The sequence below is a fragment of the Budorcas taxicolor genome, chromosome 13 (genome assembly GCF_023091745.1).
Source record: "Budorcas taxicolor isolate Tak-1 chromosome 13, Takin1.1, whole genome shotgun sequence".
Taxonomy (NCBI): domain Eukaryota; kingdom Metazoa; phylum Chordata; class Mammalia; order Artiodactyla; family Bovidae; genus Budorcas; species Budorcas taxicolor.
The window spans coordinates 77,901,316-77,925,530 of NC_068922.1; the positions used below are offsets into that span (position 1 = coordinate 77,901,316).

At 48.2% G+C, this 24,215-nt stretch overlaps 1 protein-coding gene and 1 non-coding gene across 2 annotated transcripts; both read left to right on the top strand.

The window, feature by feature from the left end:
• The first annotated feature begins 1,233 nt into the window (after positions 1-1,233).
• On the top strand, positions 1,234-14,173 carry RNF114 (ring finger protein 114). The gene is made up of 6 exons (XM_052650537.1): positions 1,234-1,416; positions 5,039-5,189; positions 6,910-7,016; positions 7,329-7,443; positions 10,890-10,997; positions 12,367-14,173. Exons 1-6 carry the CDS (start codon positions 1,271-1,273, stop codon positions 12,430-12,432), a joined length of 693 nt encoding a protein of 230 aa, XP_052506497.1. The 5' UTR covers positions 1,234-1,270; the 3' UTR covers positions 12,433-14,173.
• LOC128058991 (small nucleolar RNA SNORA70) lies at positions 9,361-9,492 on the top strand. Its single transcript, XR_008200578.1, has one exon. It is a non-coding gene; the product is annotated as a small nucleolar RNA SNORA70 (small nucleolar RNA).
• Positions 14,174-24,215: the final 10,042 nt, after the last annotated feature.

The following is a 24,215-nucleotide window of genomic DNA, read 5'->3' on the forward strand; positions in this document are numbered from 1 at the left end:
CTTCCCTCACCACCCTCCCTGCTCACAGCACAGTCTGGCGGCAGTTACAAGGCCAAAACAAAAGCTTATAAACACCTGCAACACGTCTCTGCCGCGACAGAAGCACCCGCATTCCTGATGGGGAGACGGCACTTTTGGGCCAGAGAGATATCAGAAGCACAGTGCCTGTCATCGGAACAAGAAAAAGAAATGGTAAAGTGGAAGCACTGGCTCTCTTGGGCTGCTGCCTACACACCAAGTTACTGGTTAGTGAAAAGATGGCCCACATGGCTAGTTAAAAATAGTCCTCCTGCTGCCAGCAGGTCAAGCAGAATCAATCCAGAGGACTGGGAATGGCCCAAATGAGGCACAAATTTGCATTCAGTTAACCTGGTTTAGCAAACTGATTTATTTGTCTTGTGCAGACTCCTTACTGTGAGGCCTCTGTGGCCTTACAGGATAGAGTTTAATTGATCATTGACTTTCCTGGTTAAGAAAACCGCATAGACCTGTTAGCAAAGCCGGCCTTAAAAAAAAAAAAAAAAGTAGCTTCCGTTATAACAGGCTGTATATGAGAGCCAGCTGGGTACAGTGGGAAGTAAAGGAAGATGAGATTCAGAACGCCTGGGTTCTAGGCCTGCTTCTTTCAAGATCGAGGTTTAGTCTCTCTCTCCAAACCCCAGGCTCCCCATCTTCTACAGAGCTAGAGTTGGACCCCGTGGCCAGGAGGCACGTGAAGACAATACTAAGTAATTTTATCACTTCTGCTTTCACTAGGAAGTCTCAATGTGGTGATAGCCTGTCTTCAACACCTCTCTAATCACGCTTAATCTCCCTTTTCTACGTCAACTGTATCCGGCACGAATTCATAAGACTATATAGTTTCTATCGTATTTGTTCCCCTTGCCTTGTGGAAATCAGTGGTGTTGATTTTCTATTTGTAGCTTGGGAGTGGTATCCAATCTCCCTGTAAAATTTGTTTGCTGAAACTCGACTGAAGAGAAAGACTAAAGAATAGTGCATACGTAAATATTAAGCAATGGTAACAACCATTTAAATTTTGGGCGAAAGTGTCTGAAGCACAAACCCTCCTCCCCTCATACCAGTCTCTGGATCCGGCTCCGCCCTTTTCCCTAGCGTCTGAGGGGCCGGGAGGCGTGACCAGCCCGCTGGCCCCGCCCCCATCCCGGCATACGTTCCATAAGCCCCGCCCCGAGCGGCCCTCACCGCTCTCGCTCCGCCCCTTCGCCTCTTCCGCGGCCGCTGAGGCGCGGCGCTTCGCGGCGGCAAGATGGCGGCGCAGGCGCAGCCCCAGGCCCGTGATGGTGGTGCGCAGCTGGCAGGACCCGCGGCGGAGGCCGACCCCCTGGGCCGCTTCACGTGTCCCGTGTGCCTGGAGGTGTACGAGAAGCCGGTGCAGGTGCCCTGCGGACACGTGTAAGTGGCGGGCTGGGGCCCGATAGGGGTGGTGGTGGGCAGGGAGGAGGAAAATGGAGCTGAGGAGTGAGGCCCCAGCGGGAAGGGTCTCCGGCGGGAGCGGGAGGCCTGGCCTCGAGGCGCGTCTCCGCGGGGCTCCCGGGGGCCCGTGGACGTCGGCGGGGCGCTCTTCTCTTCCGCCCCGCTTCCTCCCCAGCGTCCGGCTCTTCGGTTGAGCGTCCGCTGTGTCCCGGGCCCCCTCCGACGCGTGATGGCGGAGTGGCGCCCTGCTGGGGGCTTGGTGGAGCCCGAGCCCCGCCGGGTCCCCGCGACCAGGCTGCCCGTGGCCCCTCAGGTATGCCGTGTCCTGTGTCCGGCTCTGCCCGCCAGTTCAGTGAGCTCGGAGGTTGGAGACACGCTCGACTGGACCAAAAGGACAAAGGGGGAGTCCTGAAGGAGACCTGACCCGTCTGCCCTTCACGGGGGGGAGGTCGGGGGCTGGCAGGTAGCGGTGGCCCGCATTCGCACAGGCGTGCGGGGCGTGTTGCGCTGTGTTTGAAATTCAGAGCCTCCATGCTGCTAGTAGAATGGTCGTGAGGACGGAAGGAGCTTGTGTGAGAATGTGCAGTAACAGGCTCTGGGGTGGGCTTTGAGGTTGGCCAGATTTTAATGGAAGCCTTGCTCCATCAGACCCGCAAAACGGCGGAGTGGAAAGAATTGTCGCCTTTTGCCGCTGGGGGTTGGATTTTGCTCTGTGGCCTGCCGCAGCGCTTATCACCGCGGGCATCGCTTGGGGTTGGTGTTAGGACCCCTCCGCTGGTCAGGAGGCACGAAGGCGCCTGCTGGGCGTTCTTGCTCCTGAAGCAGTCCTGTGGGAGCAGAGACGTGGCAGCCATTTTGCAGGTGAGGGCACCGAGGCTCCCTCAGGGCTGGCTCACCATCACCTGCCCTTCCCCGATGGACCGGGTGTCTGTTTGCCTGGCAAGGGCTCCTCAGCCACCCGGACGCTCTTTCCAGCTTCAGGCTGTTCCTGCTTGCAGTTCGGTTAGCCTGGAAGTCTTCTTGCTCCTTCAGCCCCTCTCCTGTCACCGCTCCAAATCCTTTCCAGACTTCAAGGCCCAGTTCTAGTAACCTCCCTTGTCAGTCTCCCCGTTTCAGTTACCTCCCTGCTTCTCTCCGGGGCACTCCTTCTCCTGCTTTTCAAAGAGCAAAACTTAGGGCTCATGAGGGCAGTGTTTTGCACCTCTTTCTGTCCCAGGTGCCCAGTGTAGTGTTTGAGCAACCATCTTCCAATCTTATATTCAACTAGCTAAAAATACTTGTATACACACTATGTGCCAGGTTGGCGAACATCCTAAGAAACAAGGTGATTCTGCCCTCAAAGTTCACAGTCCACTGAATTGATGATAAGTAAGTACTAGCGGTGTTCAGACTCTTGTCAGTCAAACTCATTGTCCACTGGGAAAGTATCACAGAGATAAAGCCCGTGTGAGTGGGGGATGGGGGGTGATCGGGTAAAGGCCGCACAAACTAAGAAACTGATGAAGGCTCACTTTGTGAGAGTTGAGTTGCCCCTAGGTAGCTTTCCAGTTGAATTCTCTTCTCTGTGAATCAGCCCTCATTAGGGTTACCTAATTTTGGATTACTTCACTGGATTTAATTTACATTTAACGCTTATAAAGAGGCTTCACCCAGCCCAGGTTACCAACTAAAGAGCAGCAAAATTTGAGGTTTCCTTGAGCCAGGTGGACCTTTCCAAGGTCAGAGGTCAAGGGGCAGTACTGATATGCAAACCTTGGCTCTTGTCTGTACTTGCCATACTAGCTCCACATGTTCATCAGTTTGCTGATTGAAAACAGATGGCAGGATCTCTGTGAGGGCCCCCACATCTCCCTTAACTCCCACCGAGTGCGTTTTGCTCTGCCTGGTTGCTTTTTGCTAGCTCTTGTGCTTGAAAACAGCATCACTGCAGCTCTAGCCGCACGGGGCATTGGGTTCTTACAAAACTTGTTTCAAGCCCTGACTTTTACATCCCTCTCCACATTAGTGGAACAGCTGGAGGCTGGCAGGTGGCTGGATGCCCAGGACGGCTTGTCTGCGGAGAATTGTAACAGGAAGGGTGGGGCATCTAGAAGACTGCGAAAGGCCCATCAGTAGGAAATGGAAACTGAAAGCCAGACCAGCACTGTTCACTCTGAGTCCTTTGCGACTCTGCGACCATATAGACTGTAGCCTGCCAGGCGCCTCATCCATGGGGTTTCCCAGGCAAGAATACTGGAGTGAGTTGCCATTTCCTTCTCTAGGTGATCTTCCCAACCCAGGGATCGAACCTGTGTCTCCTGGATTGGCAGGCAGATTCTTTACCACTGAGCCACCAGGGAAGCCCGTCCAAGATACAGGGGCCATTTAAAAGCAGGCTTGCTTGTTAGGCGTGACAGGCACAGAGTGGCTTGTGAACATTGATCTCTGAGTCACAGCTATAAAAAGCAGCGTTGACATCTAGCTAAAGGACAAAAAGGAGAAAAATGTTAGAGACAGTAAAAACCAAAACAAACGTGCAGATTACCTTGGATTACATATCCAGAGCTCTTCCTGGCAGATCTTGCTATCTTGCCTTAGATCTCTGAGGTTGCAAATGCAGCTGGGGTACTTTCATGCCTCATTATTCCTTCTTTTTCTGTACCTTATTTCAGCATCACCACCAGTCTAGGCTTCAGATATACAGAAAGTTGGTCATCTTTAACTTCTTTTCTTTTCCAAATTTAGTAAATTGCCAAGTCCTCCTGAATCCATCCCCAAATCATTTCCTGAATTCTTTATTGCCTCAGTCAGGCCCTCATGATCTCTTGCCTTTGGCCATCTATTTGGTTTCTTTTCTCATCTGAAAAAAAAAATTTTAAACTGACAACTCTATTGTCCATGCTAATCCCAGAATTATTTTTCTAAAACTCGATTTTGGTTTCGTTGGTACCTTGCTTTAAGTACCTGGGGCTTATGAGGTAGTGGTAAACATGCACAATGCATGTAAAGAAATAGAAGTCTAGGGGCCTGGAATATTCTTCCCCTCCTCTGCCACTGAACTCTTCTAAGCTCTTTCATGTATGCTGTCTGTAGTCTAACCACTGCTGTCTTTCTCGGGTTACAGCTGGCTGCTCTTGACTTTGTGTTTCCATAGTGCTTTGCATTCACCTCTGTTGATGGCTGCTCCTGCTTATGGTGCATTTCATACGTGCTAGACACTGTCCTCAGAGTCCACTGTACGTAACCCATCCTCCCTAGATTCTCGAGGCAGGCACTGCGGTCTCCACTTCACAGAAGAGAAGCTGAAGTTCGGGAAAGCCCAGCAGGATCCCTCAGTGGCCAGGGCTAAGGACTGAAGACTGTGCCATGGTACCTTCTGCCATGTGTCGTGGTAGTTTGCGTTCATTTCTGTTGTTGGACCTGTGTGTCCTTTGCAAGGAACACTGCCCGCCTCCCCCTACCCTACTGCCACCATTCTTCTTGCCCAGAAGGACTGAATCGAGAGCAGAGATCGAGTAGTTTTTAATTCATTTTCCATTGATGTCATTTTGAGAAGTTGATCCATTTTTGTTGTCTTGTCTCCACGACGCATGACGCAGGTTCTCTGTATGTCTTGTTCTAGCTTTTGCTCTGCATGCCTGCAGGAATGTCTGAAGCCGAAGAAGCCTGTCTGTGGCGTGTGTCGCAGCGCTCTGGCGCCTGGCGTCCGAGCCGTGGAGCTCGAGCGGCAGATTGAGAGCACAGAGACTTCCTGCCACGGCTGCCGTAAAAATGTATGTGGGAGTGGGGCGGAGCAGTCGGCCTCTGTAAGATGGGCAGCACGGGCTTGCCGCCTTGTTTCGGAACTTGGAGCGTGGCTGAGTGATGAGCAGCACGTGTGCATGCTGGCTGGCCCTGGCCGTGCTGTTGCATTTTGGTAACCTGATTGGTTGTGTGGTTTGGTTTTTTCTTTTAAAGAATTGGTTTAGCATATTACATAGCTTAGCTTTGAAAACCATAGAAATCAGTTATCCCAGTTTTTTTCTGTAAAAGACCCATTTTTCCCAAAGCAGCATACACAAATTTAATTAGAATATGACAGAGTGATATTTCTCCATTTTTTAAAGTATGAAATGAAGTCAATGCCTCAAAGTTACCTGCTGCAGTGAGTTTGAGGGGAAATTTTGTGATGTATTTTACTACAGATGTAAAACTTGTTCAGCTTTTGGCATTTGGCAAGGAGGAATTATAGTACAAAGGTCAGTAGGACATTTGATAATAGCAGTGTCCAGTATTTGAAATGCATCCATGTTCTTTTTTTGTATGACCATATTAGAGTCAAGAATATTTATTTTAAAATAATTATAACTGCACAGGAAAAATACTATTATTTTCAAAAATGATATATACAGAATTACTGGGTTTTAAATAATTGTGATTTCATTAATTCCCGACAGCACAAAAATAGAAATTAATGTAGGCTTGTTCCCCACTCCAGAGATTACCTTTTTAAAAATACTTCAGTGTAGAAGGCTGCAAAACATTTTCCTGTTCTCTGACACAGGTGTGGGTTTTATATAAACAGATGTAGGATTTTTACAAAATAGGATCCTACTATAATATGTATTTCTACAACTTCTTTGCACTTTCGAAAACTTCTTTCACTCCATGACTTACCAGTCTCTTCAGTTTAAACCTTAGTGAGAGCAGGCATGGACTGGGTGTCCCTTTACCCTTCCTCCTTTCAGAGGATTTGGCGCTACGGGTACACATTGGCCATAGTTCTGAGTAGAGCTAGTTCCCATCCCCTTTAACCTGGAGCTCTTTGACTGGCAGCTTGAAGTCAAGTTCTTCAGCTAGCGATAAGACAGAAGCATCATGATAAGCCAGAGCGCAAGTACTGAAACATATTTTTCCTTCCAGTTTCTTTTGATTTAGAAACTCAAGATATTGAAGTAAAATTTTGTCTTTCTGTCTTGCAAAGACTAGATTTTATTAATTAGGTAGAATTCAGAATCTGATTTTTCTTTTTTTTGGTAATTTCATTTGTCACAATCTGGTGACAGAATATTATTATTTAACTAGGATTACTGGCCTTTATCCCTTTTATGTAAATCATCACTTGTCTCTGCTGCACTTAGAATATGGTTCTTGGCATGCTGAAAGGAGACTAATTTTAAGTGCTGGGGTAGAAAACTTTAGACACTTCACTGGGTTTGGAGTGTCTCTGTGAGCAGAGAGCATACCATGAATGAAACAAACCTCTCCAAGAGTGATTTTAAAGTGGAAGCAGATATCCTGGTTTGCTCAAGTAAAACATCCGCCTTGATACTAAGAGAAACCCTGCAAAAAGTCCGAGTTTCAGTCCCTTCAGGGGAGCCAGGAGTCTCGTGAGGTTCTTCGCCTCCCCAGGGCAGTATAGGTCTAGTTTGCATCTTGCCTTTGCTTTGGCACTGTGTTGGATTGGGTACAAGATCCCAGCTAACTTGTGGGCTCTGATCCTTCCCACCTAAGTTCTTCCTGTCCAAGATCCGGGCACATGTGGCTACCTGTTCCAAATACCAGAATTACATCATGGAAGGTGTGAAGGCCACCACCAAGGACGCGTCTCGTCAGCCAAGGTAAATGGTTCTGTCACTCTCTCCGGTCGATGTCTGTCTTCATGAGTTTTGGAAAACAGAGGTGTAGTTGTTAGGCTGGCTAAAGCTGGTGTAAGTTTTTGTTTTTGGTTATGGAGGACTCGCATGTTCGCTTCAAATGCGGGCTAGACTGTTACTTTCAAAACATTTGACCTGACTCAGAAGTGATCACCAGAATCCCTGTCCTAACGCATTGAGTGAACTTTGCTACTTTGGGGAGGGGCCAGTGGTTGAAATTGTGTGGAAAGGTGCCCACAGAGAAGTTTCTTCTTTTTTCCTGCCTTCATCTTCCAGAAGTGTCCCAAACCGGTACACTTTCCCTTGTCCTTACTGTCCTGAGAAGAATTTTGATCAAGAAGGACTTGTGGAACACTGCAAGTTATCCCATAGCATGGACACCAAATCTGTGGTAAGAGAAACTTGAGTTTTTTTGTTTTGTGGGTTTTGTTGTTTAAATTCTTGTGGGGGAAAAGTCAGACTTTACAAAAAGTTACAGGATTAGTTAATGAACTCTAATATACCCTTCACCTGGACTCACAGATTAAGATTTTACCGGATTCGCTTAACCATACTCTGTATACATATTTTGTGCTAGCCATTTGAGAGTAGATTGCAGATACCGTGATCCTTTGCCCCTAAATACTGCAACACGTATCTCCTAGGAAGAAGTGTACCTTTTTAGAAAACCACATTTTTTGTGTGTTTTAATTTTCACACTCAGGAATTGTCACATTGATACAAGCCAATACCTGATCTGCAATTCACATTTAAATTTTAACAGTTGAAATGTCCTTCAAGTCAGTTTTCCCCAGCCCGCAGATCCTGGATCTGTGTTATATTTGAATGTTAAGTCCCTTTAGTCCTCAGTTTTTCTTTCTTTCATGACCTTGACATTTTTTAAAGAGGGTGGGCCACTTGTTTTGTAGCTTGTCCTTCAATTTGGGACGTGGGTGCTCTGTCCTCTGCGTACACATCAGGGGTGTCAAGTGACCTCTGTTGCTCCCACTGTTGGTAATGTTAATTTGGATCTCCTGGTGTCTGCCAAGTTTCTACATGAAGTTACTGTTTTCCGTTTGAATAGCTTCTTCATAGTTGTGGAGAAAGAATTTAGATGGAAGTATTAGGAAAGTGCTTATCAGTCTTTGACATTTAATTTAAATATCAAGGCTGACGTGGTTTTCTTTAAAAAAAAAGTTCGAATTTGGTCCATCTCAGCAGTGTTACCCTACCCTCTTAATATGATTGACAGACGGGGTCTTAATACAACTTTCTCTCTAGTTTCATTTCTATTTTCCCGTTTATCTTACACCCCAAAGCCAAGTTTTCGGCTGCAGCTTCAAGATGTTTTAGTTACAGTTCTTAATAACTAATTACTGATTGAAAGAGCAGGTGAGCTTAGACACAGAGACAGACAGCCACCACCACCTGCCCCCACTACCCATTTGAATTTTAAAGTTAGCCAGGTAAACTTACCTATGTTGCTAATTATGAAAACTAAAATGGATGTTAAATCAAATGACAGAGATACTTTAATTCATTTCCTGCCCCACCATCTTCCCTGCACTCATTTCTGGAAGCCTACAAATGGTACCCACGCTAAGTAGATGAAGCTGGTTCATGCAAAATCAGTACTGGAACCCAGCAGTATCCTGGCACTTAAACCAGTTCTGCCTTCAAGGCATCAGAGGCACCTCTGTGGGCTGCCCATTGGCCTCTGAGTAGTGCTCACTCTGTGTGTGGAAAGTACAAAATGTGTCACCCAGGGACATTTCTAGCTTTTGATCGGAAATACGATTCATGCATGTCCTCCTTTTCTTGTCCCTCTTTTGATGCCAGTGACAGCGCATTCTGCACACTGTAACCAGTGTCGCTGACATTGGTTTCATGTCAGTACCTGTGGATCGGATTCTTTTTTCAATGAGCTGCCAGTTTTCCATTACTGGTCTGTACCATGATTTTAACTGGTCCGTTATTGACAAATGTCAGTGTTACTTCTGACAGTATCTAAAAATCTAAGGACTGGATATTAATTGCTACTAAAACATGGTTGATTGATTGGTGAGATAATAAGTAATATTGTAAAGGAAACACATTTTTAGGACTGTTCTGAAAGAGTTAAGGGTGAATTGTTTTATTTTTAAATGCTTCATCTATTGCTGAAGAAAGTGTGCCACACTTAAATCTAGGCATTGGGGATAACGAATAGTTTATTAAATTATTATTTCCTATAGTTGTGAAGTTTTTCATGGTGCATTTGAAAAGCCTGCCATGGATTTTGAGATACCTTCACCTGTATTTTTTTATGTCTATGAAGCAAAGTCTTGAACTGACGCCAGTTAAGCCGACTGTGCTCCTTTCTCTGGGGCCTGGCGTGCAGTGACCACAGACAGCATCCTCCCTGATAGTGTGTGCAACCTGTTGCCTGGATGGGTTGCCCTAAGGGACCTTGGAGACAGGCTTTTTCCACGGACATTCCTGTCTGGCCTCATGCTGTTCCCAGTCTAGGCTCCAGACCGGGATGTAGGGTGCCTTTGGAAAGCCCCAAGGCACAGTGGCCTGGGCCCACATTGGCCAAGTCATAATGTCCATCTGCACCAAGCTGCTGAACAAGGAACGTGTGAGTGAAGCCCTCTTCAAGGCCAAGCTCAAGTTCCTCTGGCCACCAGAAGATCCATATCTTCAATAAGTAGGGGTTTGCTAAGTTTAATGCAGATGAATTTGAAAACCAGGGGGCTGAAAAGTAGGCCCATCCCAAATGGCTCTAGGGTCAGCTTCATCCCTAATCAAGGCCCCTGGACAAGGCCTTGTCCCTTCCTCAGTCAAGGCCATCAGTAAATTCTACTTCTGACCAAAAGAAAAAAATTATTCTTAGTAAAGTCTTAGATATGGATTAATTTGGTCAAAGGTTAACTATATTCATAATCTTGATAGGTATTGCTAAACTCCTCTGTGGTGTCTGATACTACAGCTTAGTTTTCTCCTTTTCCCCCTTCCTTTGTCTTCCTGAAATCCCTCTGATTACTTTGTTTCTTTAAAGCCCCTGCCCCTCCCCATTCTGCCCTCCTGCAGAACTCCGTAACCGTCAGTGTTTGAGCCCTGCCCTTCGGAAGTCTCCTCCTCAGACTCTGGTCCTGACCGTGCTCTGCTCCATAGCACCAGCTCCACTCGAGGAGCTGCCCATCATGTCACATTCTTCTCATGTCAACCCCCTCTGTTACCGTATCTTCCTTGTAAAGTAAATGGTGACATGCCATCGCCAATCCAGCCCACCTAGGCCTTGGTCTCCCTGTTCCCACTCCTCTCGGCCTCTCTCCAGGAATTTTCCAGTCTAGCCACACTGACTGGCTGTTTGCCATGTACTCTTTGTCTTTCCAATACCTCCGACTTTTCAAAGCCGGAATCAGCCTCTTGTGTGAAGGCTTTTCCCCCTGAACCCCTTCATCTGAACATTTACTTGATAAAAATAGCATGTAAGACTGTGTTTCTTCCTTGGGACGTTGCTCACCTGTCATTTCCTTGGTTTTCTTTGTGCTTTTATTATCATTTTGCCCACTGGGTTGGAAGGCTCCGTCTGGGCCCCTCCTGGTCTGACACACTGACACCCTGTTCTCTCCTCAGTAGGGGATTAGAAATGGGTGGTGTCATGCCTTAAGCCTTTACCCCCCACCCACACCCTGCCCTGCCTGTCCGTTAGGAGATTGATGTCTTCCGGGATGTGGATGTGCCCTTGAGGGTGTGACCAGGTGCTGCGCCGGGAGTCAGGAAAGGTGGCCAGACACAGTCCCCAGAGGGCTGGGGTCTGCTCAGGCACCAAGTACCTAAGCCATCCCTGACACCATGCTTCTGTGTCGGAAGGTGTGTCCCATATGCGCCTCGATGCCCTGGGGAGACCCCAACTACCGCAGCGCCAACTTCATCGAGCACCTCCAGCGCCGGCACCAGTTCTCCTACGACACCTTTGTGGTGAGTCTGCAGCCCGGGCGCTGATTCCTGGCTGCCCCCTCGCACCCGGCAGGCCACACGGCTCCCTCCCTCCCCTCACCCGAGAACTGCAGGCCCCCGGGGGGTTTGTCACTGACTTGATGTGCTCCCTGAAATGACAGCTCTGTGGCGTTGAAGGAAGGGAACTGGCCAGCCATCGAGACTGAGACAGTGAGCTTCCTTTTATGTTTTCCAAGATTTTTATCCACTTTCTTTCATATATGGCTTCTAGCTGTTACAGAACCTGGTTTGGGATCCTTAAGCCCAGAAGCCCATGGGTCCGGCAAGTCATGGAAGTGATTGTCCTGGGGAATCGCAAGCTGGACAGTGTATATGACTCATCATGCTGCCAGCGGCTCCAGCTGATGGGGGCGGAGCCGGGCACTGTGTTGCCAGGTTCCTTCCTGCCCCGATACCAAGGAGCTGGAAATGCAGAATTTCATGTGACGTTCATGGGGTAACAAAGAGTCGGACACGACTGAGCGACTGAACTGAACTGTCCCATATTTATTTCTTAAAGTACTTCAGGTCAAGGCAAACACTCTGGGACTTCCCTGGGAGTCCAGTGGCTAAGACTCCATGCCCCCAACGCAGGGTGCCTGGGATTGATCCCTGATCAGGAACTAGATTTCTCGTGCTGCAACTGAATGCTCCGTGTGCCATAATGCAGACCCGGTGCAGCCAAACTTTTTTTCAATTTAAAAATTAAAAAAAAAAGCCAAACGTGGTCATCAAGTTTGCACCCTTCCCCTGGAGCTGAGTGGTTTGAAGGGCACACTGTTGTCTTGGCATTATGGTGGCAGATCCAGCTAGTTGTCTCAGGTAAACCTTCTATTTACATATGTAGGTGTCAGGTTAGGATTTGAGAATAGCATTCCGTCTCAATGGTGTGTTTCAGGACCTAAGATGGAAAGCATAACTCTTACCTGAGTTGTCCTAAAGAGTAATTTACTCTTGTCCTAATGAGAGTATCTGAAATTCAGACTTCAAGATTAGCATCTTTTTGTTAAAGATGAATACAGTTGCCAAGACAGGCCAAAGTAGATAGCTTTGCCTCAGTGAACCAGAGAGGCTGTTTTCACCCCGGGCCCTCCAGCTCTGAGTGCCTGGTCTGTGCCAGGCTTCACGCAGGTGCCCGCCCATCTGAGGGTGCCATGGGCATGTTCACGGTCAGGGTGAGGCAGCTGCAGCCTGGAAATCAAGCAGCTGCCCAGGGTCAGGCAGCTGGCTTTGCAGACTGTGCAGCTGGGCCCTGGCCCTCCTCCAGAGCTCTACTCAGACGCCCTCCTCCTCCGCCCCACAGTGAGTCCCTCAGCTGCACACGGTCGCTGAGCGTCTGTGTCGTCCGCAGGATTACGACGCGGATGAAGAGGACGTGATGAACCAGGTGCTGCAGCGCTCCATCGTCGACCAGTGAGCAGGCGCCCGGCTGCGCCCGGCCTCAGCTCCGTGTGGAGGATGGGACTCGCCCCCCGAGTGTGCAGCGGGCCTGGTGTTCGGGCAGGGTCACTCGCACAGGGAGCGGGCCCGCCCTCCCTGGGGGCTCCACTCACCTGCGTGTCTCCTGTCTGCTCTCGTCCTGCTCCTCAGCCGCCCCGAGGAGCCTCTGTCCCGTCTCCGGAAGGGAGCCCAGCTGCCCCCTGTCCGTGCATCACGCTCGAGCCTCCTGTCCTGTCCCGTGTTGATCTCTCAGGTCCTCCGAGCCAGCCAGGACCTTTTCTGGGTCATGAATAGCGCAGGTGAGACCAGCGTCTCCTCTCCTTGCCCCCGGGCGGTGTGGGCTCTGGCGGTCAGGCGTCTCGTGGGTGATGGAGCTGCTCCCGTGCTGTGTGAGTTCCTGTTTGTTGGCTGTTGGCAGCAGCCGCCGGAAGCTGGAGTCGCCTCATGGGAAACGGTTCATGAGTCCCGTGGGAGTAGGTGTCCTGAGCTTACGGTGGTCTGATCCTGGAAGTTCTGATGAGGTTGTTTCCCTCCCATTCCTGCACACCCTTGGGATTAACTGGTTCAACTTTAAATGCCTGCATGGTGCCTTAGGGTAAGGTGTAACCACATATTTTTAGTGAAAAGAGGTGTTTCTGACTTAGGAAACTTAAACTCCATTTATTCCTAAGCAAGGAGAAGGGTCAACTTAAGTGAGGTGGGAGGGCCACAGCTTTGGGTTCTGATTTTTTTCAAACCAGCGAGTTATTTTCCAATGATTTATTCCTGTTTGCCTCTCTCTTTGGGAACCTGCTTACATTCTTGTCCTCGAAGCACAAAGAGGGGTCCTCAGATGAGTAAGAAGTTCTGGGGCCCCAGTGGGTACTAGTTCTTTCATCTCTTATTTGGCAGCTTAGATTAACCTGAGGGTTGCTTTCCTATCACAAATTTTTTCCTTATAAAACTGGTTTCAACACATTAAATCAGTGTGTGAAGACTTGCCTTCGAGGCTTAGGGGTTAGGGGAAGTCAGCCTCCCCGCCTGCTGTCTCTCTGATGAGACCTGCAGGTCAGGAGGTACAGCACACCTCTGGGAGCAGTTGGTCGTGGAAGCTGTTCGCCGGAAACTTGCTTTGCTAACAGCTCAAGAAGCTTCACGTTCACCCTGTTTCACCAATGTTAACAAATAAGGCCATGGGCTGTCTCATCTGGAGGAGCAGAACCTCTGGTAGACCAGAAGGCTCCCTGTTTAGGTTCATTTTTCCCTATCAGACCTCCTGTCTGAATAGGGATATTTTTGTTGGTTAGTGGCTGAAGTTGCAGGTGACCCAGGGCTCTGGGCCTGGACACCGCTGCCTGGGGCCTCACCCTCCCTGCCGCTGAGATCGCACGTGCTCAGGAACCGGCAGGGACCGGGTCCTGTGGGGCAAAGTAACTTTCTCTAATGTGCTGTCGCTTGGGAGGGCCCGGGTGTTGTTAACAGCTTCTTCACTGTAATTTCTGGAAAAAGTTCGCTTTGATCCCCCTGAATTGAGATCATCTCAGCCTAGGTTTAGAGGGAAATTTAACAAAACCTTCATGTGAGGGAACCTGATGGTGGTCTCACAATGGTACCAAGAAACGAATTTCATTGTATTAAGTGCACTTCATGTATTCTAATAAGATGACTTTCCAGAAAATGACGTTTGTTATGTTCTGGCTTTTAAAGTGAAATATAAATAAATCTCATGATTTATCCAACTGGTACCCTGTAATGCCTGTTTTTATTAACCTCAGTTTGCTGAAGCCTGGGCTTGGGGAGCCTCCAGAAGACTGTTGTGCTTTTTAAGGGGAAGTTCTTGTCTGTCACGAGGGAGTCCCATCTGGCTCTGATATCAGCTCTGACCCTTCAACAGCTGGCCTTACCGAGCCTGTCTTCTCTGGAGAACAGACCCACCTCCCTGCCACCCCTGTCCCCACTGTCCTCCACCACAGACACACGTTTGGGAGCTCCAGTGAGGCAAGAAGTGACCCTGTTCCATGAAACAAGACCTTCGGTGCCTTAGCAACAGCCCTGAAACATCGCAGTAGCGGGTTCCACACGCGGAGGTCTGAGGTCATGGGCCTGTCGCGGTTCTGCACTTGGCCTCCGGCTGTGGGATGTCTGGAAAGTGCTTCCCCTTCTGAGCTAAAGAGGCTCATGGAGGATCCTTCTGCCTGTGCGGCTTCGCTGGCGGCTCAGTTAAAGAAGGCACCTGCGGTGCAGGGGACCCGCATTCCATCCCTGGATCGGGAAGATCCCCTGGAGGAGGGCATGGCAACCCACTCCAGTATTCTTGCCTGGAGGATCCTGTGGATGAGGAGCCTGGTGAGTTATGGTCCACGGGGTTGCAAAGAGATTGCAGGCAGATTCTTCACCGCCTGAGCCACCAGGGAAGCCGTCCTTAGGCTAGTGTAGGAAATTCTGTCTTATAAGACGGGCTAGTCTTAGAACACATCTGTTGGCTGCTGGGGTAGGGCAGCCACTCGGTTGTTGGTTAGAATTGGGTGGGCAAGCTCAGTTCTTAAAGGTTGCAAGACTTTAATGATACGTTTTCTGCTTATAAAAATCATCAAGACTGTTTGGTCTCAAATGATCACCCCTCAAATTATTTACAAAGGAAAAGTCACTAACTTTGGGACTTCCCTGGTGCCCCAGTGGTTAAGACTCCATGCTCCCAAGGCAGGGGGCGCAAGTTCGACCCCTGTTCAGGGAACCAGATCCCACACGCCACAACTAAGAGTTTGAATACCACAACTAAAGATCTTACGTGCCACAACTAAGACAGTTCAGCAAAATAAGTAAAAGTAAATACTGAAAATTAGTAACTTCCCAGTGGAGAAACCTAGCAGACTCCTCCTTTACCAAGGGATCAGAATTAATATCACTGATAATGGGACAAGTCACGGGTGACTTGATGGGACACAGTGGAGAATGCAGCACTTCTGAGAGTCCCGACAGAAAAACATTTAACTAGAGTCTAATTGTAAGAAACAGCTTTCCAAGTGGCACTAGTAAAGAATCCGCCTGACAATGCAGGAGACCCGGGTTTGGTCCCTGGATCAGGAAGATTCCCTGGAGAAGGAAATGGCAACCCACTCCAGTGTTCTCGCCTGGAGAATCCCGTGGACAGAGGAGCCGGGCAGATTACGATCCTTGGAGTCGCAGAGTCAGACACGACTGAGCACGCACACACAGACCGTTGTAAGGAAACGTCAGGCAACTCATCCAAACTGGGAGGCAGGCTACGAAACAGCTCCACCTCTTCCAAAATGTCAAGGTCGAAGAAGACCAGAGAGGCTGCAACCAGCTGCAAAGCTGCGTGATCCCGGCTTGGATCCTTGATGTTACGGGGGTTCCTCTAAAGGGTGTTCATGGACCAATTGCTAACAATTGAATAAGGATTGTGGAACAAGGAACAGTATTTTATCAGTGTGAGATTTCCTAATTTTGAGTTACACCACAGTCGCATAAGAGAATGTCCTTGCTCTTAGGAGATAGACGTGGAAGAGTTTAAAGGACGTGATGGGACTTCCCTGGTGGTCCAGGGGTCAAGACTCCTTGCTTCCACTGCATGGGACACAGGTTCAGTCCCTGGTCAGGGAACTAGGATCCTGCATGCCACGAGGAGCAGCCACCCCAAAATGATGTAAGTAAAGGACATGATGTCTCCAAGTTATTCTCAGATGGCTCAGGAAAAAATAATGTGCCCCTGTGTATAAATACATAAAATGATAAAGAGCAAATATGTACGATGTTAAAAACTAATACATGCTCAGTTGCTTCAGTTGTGTCTGACAGTTTGTGACCTGAGGGACGGTAGCCCGCCAGGCTCCTCTCTCCATGGGATTCTCCAGGCAGGAATACTGGAGAGGGTTGCCATGCCCTCCTCCAGGGGATCTTCCTGACCCAGGGATTGAACCTGCATCTCCAGCATCTCCTGCGTTGCAGGCAGATTCTTAACCGCTGAGTCACCAGGGTCCCCTTAAACAAACAACTCTAATGCTTATTGTTTAGAAAATAGCAGAAGACAGGTAAAGCAGAAAAACAAAAAAGTGGAAACCACTCATCCCACCCCACAGACAATCAGTGATCATTCAGTAATGAAATACATGTCCTTGGGTCATAGTTTTGGTTGAAACTTAAGTGAATGCTTTACTTCTTGTCTATATTATAACCTGCATTTTTCACTCCATGATTTCTCTCTCAACATCTTTCCTGTCATCGTGGTGGTATTTTTAACGCTTGCCTGACCCTCCTGGTGAGGATGGACCTTACTTTTATTTATCAATGAGTATTTAGGTTTCCAGTTTGACTCTGTTAACCTAAAACAATAACACAATCGGTTGTTGTTGATTTTAACTAATAAAATGAGTTTATTCAGGAACAGCAAAGAATTTCAACTCGAGACATGCACAGGTGGCAAACTCAATGCGAGTCCAGTAAAATAAAGGAGAGGAAACTCTTATAGAGGAGAAGGGGAAGTTGGGAGAGGCTGTTGTAAACACAAAGGCCCTTGGAGGGAACTGGGAGTTTGAAGGACAGTGCCTTCTCATTGGCTGCATGGTGACAGTCTCTCAGTGGCCAAGCTGTTAACGAGTAAGGAGGAAATCTTTCTTATTACTGTTGGCAGTAGTAAAATAGTGTCCCTTCCTACCGCAGATGCGAGGGACATCTCCTGTCGGGGTCTGTGTTGACTTCTAGTGGTCTATGCGTGAGAGCTCCTCTTTCTGGCCTCCCAACTCCATTTTAGTGAGGTTTGGCCAACTCATGTGAAGAGCCAACTCATTGGGGAAAACCTCAATGCTGGGAAAGATTGAAGGCAAAAGGAGAAGAGGGCGGCAGAGGAGGAGATGGTTAGACGGCATCACTGACTCAATGGACATAAACGAGCAAACCCCAGGAGATAGTGCAGGACAGAGAAGCCTGGTGTGCTGCAGTCCATGAAGCTGCAAAGAGACTAATCATTCAGATTTAGCAACTGAACAACAATAACCCTTTATTAATTTTCACAACTATGTTATGGGCCATGCTACAGCGAACATCCTTCCAAATATATCTTTGCCCACCCATCTAAGTACTTTATATACAGGACTTCCCCGGCCGTCCAGTGATTAAGAATCTACCTGTCGATGCAGGGGGACACGGGTTGGATGCCTCGTCAGGGAACTCAGATCCCACATGCCGTGGAGCAGCTAAACCTTCACACCGAAACGAGAGTTCAGGGGCCACAACGAAAAGATCTTGTGTGCAGCGAAGATTCCTCGAGCCACAACTAAGACCCGATGCAACCAAGTTAATTTCTTTTTAATTCAAAGCTTTGCATGAAGCAGGACACCAAAGCCAGTGCCCTGGGACAACCCTGAGGGATAGGGTGAGGAGGGAACTTGGGGGTGGTTTCAGGATGAGAGGACACGTGTGTACCGGTGACCAATTCATGTTGATGTATGGCAAAAATCATCACAATATTGTCAAGTAATCCTTCAATTAAAACATTAATTTTAAAATAATGGTTTTAATTCCCTTATAAAAAATTCAAAACATTAAGTATTTTATAGAGAGAGGTGCTGTGTCAAATGAGAAGTTGAGAGAGGCAGAAATATAGAGAAAGACTAGGAGAGACTGAGACAGATAGAGTCCAGGGAGACAGAGAAACGTACACGAGGTGAGACAGAAAAATAGAGTCAGAGACACCCAGAGAGAGAGTGAAAGAGAGATGGGGAGAGACAAGGAGAAAGCGCAAGGTCGAGGGATAGCCTGAGAGAGAGAAGGTGGCTGCTGTCGGGGGAGATGGAGCGGGTCTAAGGCGTGGACACGCTGACATTCTGGCCACAGGAATCCAGGCAGAGAGTGACTAAGCGACTGAGGAACACACCCTAGAGATACAATTGTAGACGAGGTCAGTGCCCTTTGTGCAAGGATTTTCCTGGGACTATCGTTCCCGGTAAGCAGAAGATGAGAAGTAAGTCACCAGTGGGGGACTGGTTAGGGACTGTACTCTGAGTGTTGCAGCGCCAGCCTCTAAGCAGGGCTGCCAGATTTAGCAAATAAAAATGCGAGCCCTTTGTGCTTGTGTATGCTCATGCTCAGCTGTGTCTGACTCTTGGCGGCCCCATGGACTCTAGCCCACCAGGCTCCTCTGTCCATGAGATTTCCCAGGCAAGAATACTCGAGTGGGTAGTCATTCCCTTCTCCAGGGGATCTTCCCAACCCAGGGATCAAACCCAGCTCTTCTGCATCTCCTCCGTTGCAGGTGCATATTACCACTGAGCTATCGGGGAAGCCCTAAAATACTAGAGGGCCAGTTAATTTTGTATTTCAGATAAAGAAGTCTGTCCCGTGCGGTCTGATACTAAAAGTTTATTGTGGTTATGTGAGATTCTTTTTTTTCACACTTAGAACTTTTTATTTTGATGGGGTAAAGCTGATTACCAGTGTTGCGGTAGTTGCAGATGAACATCGAAGGGACTCGGCCATACATGTACATGTATCCATTCTCCCCCAGACCCTCCTCCCATCCAGCCTGCCATTTAACGTTGAGCAGAGTTCCGTCTGGTATACAGTAGGTCCTTGTAATTTATCCATTTTGATTATAGCAGTGTGTGCATAACCATCCTAGACCCCCTAAATTCTGGTTTCAGTGGATATCTGCATTTTGTTTGGCAACCCTATCTCTAGAATCAATGAGAACAGCAAGGTGAAGTCGAAACAGAGGGTGTGTGTGTCTGTGTACACGTGCCTTCAGGGAGGGCTTCTGAGACGGCTTGTTCAGGTTTTAGCTCCCAGTCTACGTGGTGGTTGTAGTTCTAAAGAAGGGATCTATTCAGGATTATACAATCACAGGTGGTAGGGCTAGGCAGGACCCTAGCTTTGTGCTCTGCAGAGATGTGTGTACATGTCTTTAAAGTGTTAACATATTAAATACAAACATTAAAAACACAACAGTTTTTTTTTTTTTTTTAGTATTTATTTGCACTGGGTCTTAGTCGCAACACGCAGGATTGTCAGTCTTCACGGCAGCACAAAACTTAGTTGCAGTGTGAGGGATCTGGTTCCCTGACCAGGGGTGGAACCTGGGCATTGAGAGCGGAGCATCTCAGCTACTGGACCACTGGGGAAGTCCTCAGACCATAGTTTTCTAAACTCTCATTTGGACATTTCTAATTTTAAAAAAAGACTGGCAATCTGAAGAACTGCCAGGGCCACCTGTGGGGAAGTTATTTACAGAATGGGAATATCACATGCAAAGCTGCTGAGGCCGGAGCGTGCCTGCTCTGGCCCACGGTGGCTGGAGCCACCTCGGGGAGTGGGCCCAAGGGGCCTGGGGCTCTCACATCCTGGAGCACTCAGCTGCCCCCGGGTTTCTTAGTCACGGTGGTCAGCAGTCTCTGCTGCTGGGAATGTCTCCTCACTTCCCTCTCTCACCTGCCCATCCCTGTGACCTCAGCGTGGGGTCCCTTGGGGTCTCACTCCTCTGACTCAGCCGGGTCCCTCAAACTGGCAAGATTCCTCCCTCACCTGTGGGCTCCATGGGCACAGGAGCTTGTTTGTGTCTGGCTGGTTTATTATTAAATCCTAACCCACTAAGCCAGGGACATTTCATTGCTTGCTCACTGTAACTTGAGCATGTTGGCATGTCACCTCTCTGAGCCTCGGTTTCTTTATCTGTAAAATGGGGTTGATAATCTTGACTGTTTTACAGAAGAGGATGAGATGGTTAGATAGCCTCACAGACTCCGTGGACATGAATTCGAGCAAACTCCAGGAGATAGTGGAGGACAGAGGAGCCTGGTGGGCTACAGTCTATGGGGTCGCAAAGAATCAGACATGACTTAGTGACCTGAACAACAACCTCGCCTAGCACTCAGGGCTTGCTGGGGCGTCCAGATGGGCCAGTGTGGCAGCAGTGGCAAAGGGCGATGACAGGAGCATTTCTGAGGTGACGGATGAGCTGGGAACGGCTCTAGGAAGAGCTGACAAAGGGCATTCCGGGCAGAGAGAACAGCAAAGGCCAAGGCCTGCTGTGGGACAGAACCTGCGTGAAGAGGGAGCAGGAAGAGGCTGGAGCAGGTGAGCAGTGGGGAGAGAGGGGGAGATGAGCCCCAGGCGAGGTAGCATCTTGTGACAGCCTTTGACCTAAGGACATGGTTGTTCTCACTTTCCCCTCCTTGGCAGTATCTCCCACACATCTTTGTCCAGAGATGCACAAAGTTCTTCAGGTGGGCGCAGGTGGGGAGAGAGGAGGCCCTGGGGCTTTTCCTGGAAACAGGTTCAGCCTTCTGCCCAGAAGTGGAGATAATGGCGCTATCAGCAGTCTGAGGGGCGAGGCTGCCAAAGCAAATTAGTGCTCCAGATACTCTGTGAGATAATGCGTGGCCACCCCCGTGGCAAACGCACGGAGATTAGCCGGGCAAGAAGCGCACTGCACTTTCGCGAGATCCCAGGGACCCATGTCGGGTCTGGAGCATCAGTGGACCTCCAGGTACGATGCTGGCCCAGCAGGTGTAGAGACGTCTACCTTCAGGGCCCCACCCAGTCCCCACACATCCGCCTGCCACCCTGAAGGCTTTGGACGACTGCCTTCTAACCACGGAAATCACCTCTTTCTGGTTGCCCAGGAACATCCCAGAACTTCCGCAGTCCTGGGCAAGCAGGGCCGGCTGGTCACCCTACTTACTATCCTCATTCACTAGATGAAGAAACCAGGTCTCAGCGGCAGACAGTTAAATTTTGCCTGGGTTTTGTGGTTGGATTTTTTTCATGAAAAAGTATTTTATTTGAAATGGTGACATGCATCTGAAATAGACATTGAGTCTACAGCCATACCACCCTGAATCTGCCTGATCTTGTCTGAAATAAAACATTCATACCACTCAGAAATGGTTTGGAGGGATTGGTCCAGTGGTTAAGACTCCATGCTTCCAACACAGGGGGTCGCATGTTCAATCCCTGATCAGGAAACTAAGAGTCCACACGTCTCATAGCATGGCCAAAAAATAAATAACAATAAGAATGATAAAATAATTTTTAAAAAACCAAAACAGTTTGGAGAAAAAGAAGTCTCCTTCCTACCCCTGTCTGCTTTCCTCCTCAGAAGTAACCAGATTCTTGGGTCTAATTGTACAGTCTGGGCCTACATGTAGATATTATTTATTAACTTCTGCACAACAGGCAGCCTATGAGATATTCTGATCACCTGAATGTTTTGTTTTCACTTAAAAGGTTATATCGGTTCATTCATTCATTCAGCTAACATTTATTGAGCACCTACTGTAAACCAGGCTTAGGTCACAGCAGTGAACTAAACAGGTACTTCCTGCCTGGGCAGAGCTTCCTTTCTTCAAATTGATAAAATGTTTGTCTATAAAAGCTGTTCGTGGACCTCCCTGGGTGTCCAGTGGTTTCTTTTCTTTTCTTTTTTTTTTTAAAAGCTATTTGTAGCACAAGGGCCATAGAGAAATAAACCACAGGTTGAATCTGGCCTGGGGGCTCTTGTTTGCCAACCTCTGATCTGAAGGACAATCAGCAAAACAAATAAAATACACACGGTGTCAGATATGTGTGGAATACTGCGGTGGGTGGATGGGTAAGGAGTGTGAGACTGGCGGAGGGTAGAGGGGGTGGCACGGTGCCAGAGGAGACGGCCCTGAGGTGAGGTGAGCCGGGTGGCCGTCTCCGGGAGAGATACTCCACAGAAAGGGAGCATTGCGTGCCAAGTGGCTGAGGCTGGCGGGGTCCGCTGTGGCTGCAGCCTCGTCCTGGAAGTGAGCTCAGAGGGACCACGAGGGGCCACGAGGGGCCCAGTTCCACAGAGCCTCATGGTATCATGAGCATTTTGGCTTTTTCTATGGGAGAGATGGGAGCCTGGGAGGCTCTATATACTCTTAGACAGGATTTGAGATTTTGCCAGCTGCAAAGTATTCCACTGATTGGACTGATGTATTTAACAGATCATCTGTGATGGACAACTTTTGCTACTCTATTAAAAATTAATGAGGTTAATACTTGCAAGTGACTTAAACATTTTTTAAGACACAGGAAAGGGCGTGTAACAGACCATCTTCTCCCGCTCCTGCCTGGTTGCCACTCAGATCCCCTCCTCAGTTCCAGTCCCCCTGCCAAAGGCTGTTTCTGTGTTTCTAAGAAATACTCACATATTTCTCCCTCTTTTATGCAAATGCCATCACATTGTACATGCTGTTCTGCACCTGGCTTTTTATCACTTCATGTCTTGATATGATGCCACTCCATTACATCTAGAGTTTTCTCCTTTCTGACAGATGGCTAATCTGTCTGCATTGTAATGTATTAACTGTTCCCCAAGAGTGTCAAATACCACGTGGGGATGCTAACGGGACACCTACGCGGGTGAAGCACAGAACTTGGCACACAGCAGATGCTCAGCAAATGGGAACAAAAAATGCTCATCCATCTTGGAGTCCCCAGCTCTGGGCCACGCCCAACAGACTTGGACCCAGAAACTTCCCTTGAAACCCTTTCGCATTCTGAGATGGTGACTTTTGATTCTCAGAGGGACTTCTGAGTCAGGCCCAGGGCTGAATCACTGTGTCCAGGCAGGTGGGAGACACTCAAGAGGTTTTGTTTCTTGAAATCAAGGGTAAGGGTGGAGGTTGAGCCTTGATTCCTTCATTGAACTTTTCGTGGGTAATGTCTTCTTCCCGGCAGAGATGAACTCTCTGATTGATCCACTCAGCGGTTAATGATCTAATCAACAGGGTCAGCTAGCCTAATATACAAAGAGTTTTTATTGATTAAGAAGTTCATCAAATCAGTGACCAAACGACAGAGATGCAGTTCAGGACACTGAGAAAAGGAAAAGGACACAGGCTGTTAAAACTGCTCCACCCCAATCACGTAAATGCAAATTGTAACTAGGAGATCTCACTTTCCCTTATTAGATGGGGAAAGATTGAAAAAAAAAGCTGACAACACCCTGCCTCTACCAGGTTTTGAAAAGGGCCCCCAACTCCCTGCTGGTGGAAGTATAATTTAGTTTAACCTTGTTAGAGGACATTTGGACAGATGTATCAACAACTTTTTTTGCCATGTCAAATGACTTGCAGGATCTCAGTTTCCTGACCAGGAATTGAACCCAGACCCTCAGGGCAATGAGAGCAAAGAGTCCTAACCACTGCCAAGGAATTCCCTCAATATTTTTTATGAGATATCTTTGCACTTCAGGTCAAAGATGTGTGTACAAGACATTCACTGAAATTGCCCCCTTGTTTGTAGTAGCAAAAAATTATATTCTAATCTAAATGCCTATCACAAGTCCCCTTGTAAGATAAATTGTGTGATTATGGTATAATCCATACAATGAAAGAGTCTACAGCCCTATAAGGGGTTACCGGAGCTACGGGTAAAGATATGGAACAACTTTCAAGACACGCAGTATAGTTAGTTACTTGAGAGGTAAAAGCAAGTAGGCTAAAGTACAGGCTCCCCTTGGTGTTATATAAAAAGAGGTGTACATATTAACATCCACAAATATATATATCTCCTTGTCTCTATACAGACTATCTCTGGAAGGTCATACAAGACGCTGGTAAAAATAATTGCCTTTGCTGAGGGAAATGGATTCTTCAGGCAAGAATACTCGTGTGGGTTGCCAGAGGATCTTCCTGATGGAATCCGTGTCTCCTGCATTGGCAGATGAGGTTTGTTTTTTTTTCCCCCCCTCTTAAAAACCACAAGCACCACTTGGGAAGCCCCAGCTAAAGGCAGGGCATGGAAGCCACAAGC